Source organism: Equus asinus, chromosome X (assembly GCF_041296235.1).
Source record: "Equus asinus isolate D_3611 breed Donkey chromosome X, EquAss-T2T_v2, whole genome shotgun sequence".
NCBI classification, from domain to species: Eukaryota; Metazoa; Chordata; class Mammalia; order Perissodactyla; family Equidae; genus Equus; species Equus asinus.
The window spans coordinates 97592794-97595300 of NC_091820.1; the positions used below are offsets into that span (position 1 = coordinate 97592794).

At 47.7% G+C, this 2507-nt stretch overlaps 1 protein-coding gene across 1 annotated transcript; it reads left to right on the plus strand.

Annotated features, from left to right (window-relative positions):
- The first annotated feature begins 305 nt into the window (after positions 1–305).
- On the plus strand, positions 306–722 carry LOC139042615 (histone H2B type W-T-like). Its single transcript, XM_070501774.1, has one exon. It carries the CDS (start codon positions 312–314, stop codon positions 720–722), a length of 411 nt encoding a protein of 136 aa, XP_070357875.1. The 5' UTR covers positions 306–311.
- Positions 723–2507: the final 1785 nt, after the last annotated feature.

Genomic DNA, 2507 nt, shown 5'->3' on the forward strand with positions numbered 1-2507 from the left:
TTTTCAAAGATCTCATACCGTAGGCATCAATCAGCAGTTGTTGTCAGTTGACCTTTTGCTCGATGCGGCATGTTGCAGAAATTCTCTGCTGGAGGTCACAGGAAGTTCAGAGGTCTGATTGGTGGACGTGATGCCAAGCAGGAGGGCATGCAATCACCTGACAAGGCGTGGCTTGGAGATAGGCTTCCCTGGGTTGCATTTTATCCAATCAGGTAGGGAGCTTGCCGGTGACTGCAGATAGGCCGCGCTATAAATGGGCCGCCAGCCCTCAGCAGTCGCCATCGTCCTTCCTTCAAAAGACCGCCTCTGGCATGGCTGAGCCCGGCTCTGAGGCTTCCTCTGAGGAAAGCCTGGGCACCACGGAGCCCGCGGAAGCCGCCCCGAAGAGCCCGAAGCAGAAGCAGCCAAGGCGCCGCCGCCGCCGCCGCCGCCGCCGCCGCTGCCTCGACAGTTTCGCCACCTATTTCCCCAGGGTTCTGAGGCAGGTTCACGAGGGCCTGAGCCTGTCTCAGGAGGCCGTGAGCGTCCTGGATTCGTTCGCGAAGGACATCTTCGAGCGCATCGCCGACGAGGCCACGTGCCTGGTCCGCTCCACCAAGCGCTCCACCATCTCGTGCAGAGAGATCCAGACCGCCGTGCGCCTGCTGCTGCCGGGGGACCTTGGCAAGCACGCCGTGGCCGAGGGCACCAAGGCCCTCATCAGATACATCAGCCGCCGCTGAGCTGCCTCAGGAGCGCCGGAGCATCGCAACCCAAAGGCTCTTTTCAGAGCCACCTCACTTGGCGGGGAAAGAGCTGTCGCCCGAAAAGGAGGGGTCTACTCTAGTTTGTTGATCTTGTGGCATTTGGCCGATACGTAGAGTATTTTTACCGCAAAGAAAACATTATCAACTCTACTGTCTACGTTTCTGAGTACAGTTTATTCCATGGAGAATCGTGGATTTTCCTTAACCCTGTTGCGTTTCATGACTTTCCTAATTGGTCATTTCTCTAGGTCAGCTTTAATGGGGGGAATTTCTGTTATACTAATATTTTCCTTTTTCACTGCCATTGCTTCACGAGTATATGGTGGAATTCCCCAGAAGTTCATTATGTGTGGTATGGCAACAGATAAAGTGCAGAAGCAGATATGAGAATCCCTCTGACATCTGTTAGGCCAGATTATGAAGCAGATGTTCAATTATCTGAAACAATGTCAATCTCCTCTCTACTTTTGGATAAAATATTTATCATGTAAATTTGTAATTTATGTTAACATGAGGCAGTGTGTTTATTATGATGATCTTAAGTTATTCTAAAATCAATGTATTGAGTCTTCTGTTCTAAGATTTTGCACGGTAAGTATGGGCAGAATGTAGCATGCATAAAAGTTCTTTGGGGTCCTTGTAATTTTTAGAAGTGTATAGTTGCCCTGAGACCAAAAACGGTTCTAGATATTTACTCACTTGTGCTGCAATCAGATCAACTGAAAATAGCCTCTTTTTCAGTGGTTAAGTCTTTTAAAAAATTCAAAGCCTAATGTTCATTCATTAAACTTTCAAATCCTAAGGCTGAGAGAAAGCTTTCTCGACACCTTCCTGACTCTAATCGGAATGACAGTGGCGTTTCATCAGCAAACACGATATTGGGCTTTCATTTGAGGGCTATGTGTTCCCAATAGCATCTTCGGTTTTCCAAGCATTTTCGGTGACATAGTAGGTATCAAGCATTCACAGGTGCCATGTTAGCAACTTTTGAGATTAACATGCTTTTTAATTTTTGGCTTATTCATATAAATCATATTGATAGATTTTCCAATATTAAATCGTGCTAGCGTTCTTGGAAGGAAATCCGTTCCTCCTAGGTGGCTTTTCCTGGACATCATTTAGGTCCTTTCCTCTGCTTACTCGTGTGCACGGTCGCCAACAGGTTAGAGCTCCGATTTCTCACGACTTCCTGGCCACTTGCTTCCTTCAACAGTCCCCAAAGCCCGACTGTGTCCTAGTGCCTTCAATTTTCCAGAAGCAGCCCGGACCCAAGGCTCAGCTGGGTTCACTCTGCAGCAGGAACCTGGACTGTGGTAGAAGGCAAACCAGGGGCTTGGGGAGTGACCGTGACACTTGAGTTACTCTTTCCTTCACCTCTTTCTGTGTGAGTCTCCAACTTTCCAGGCTCCTCATGTTTGAGGCACAGCTGTGCCCGCCCCCAACTAGGGCAAGTTCTGCCTTCCAGGCATTCCTCTACCCTTCTTCTTTGAGCAGTGCCATCCCAAAGTGCTGGATTCTACTCGGAAGTTTCTTTCTTTCTTTCTTTCTTTCTTTCTTCCTTCCTTCCTTTATTCCGTTCTTTCTTTCTTTCTATCTATCTTTCTTTTCTTTCTTTCTTTCTTTCCGTCTTTCTGTCTCTCTTTCTCTCTCTCTTTCTTTCTCTCTTTCTTTCTTTTTTTCTTTCCTAGGAATATTAGCCCTGAACTAACATCCACCACCAATCCTCCTCTTTTCGCTGAGGAAGGCTAGCCCTGAGCTAAC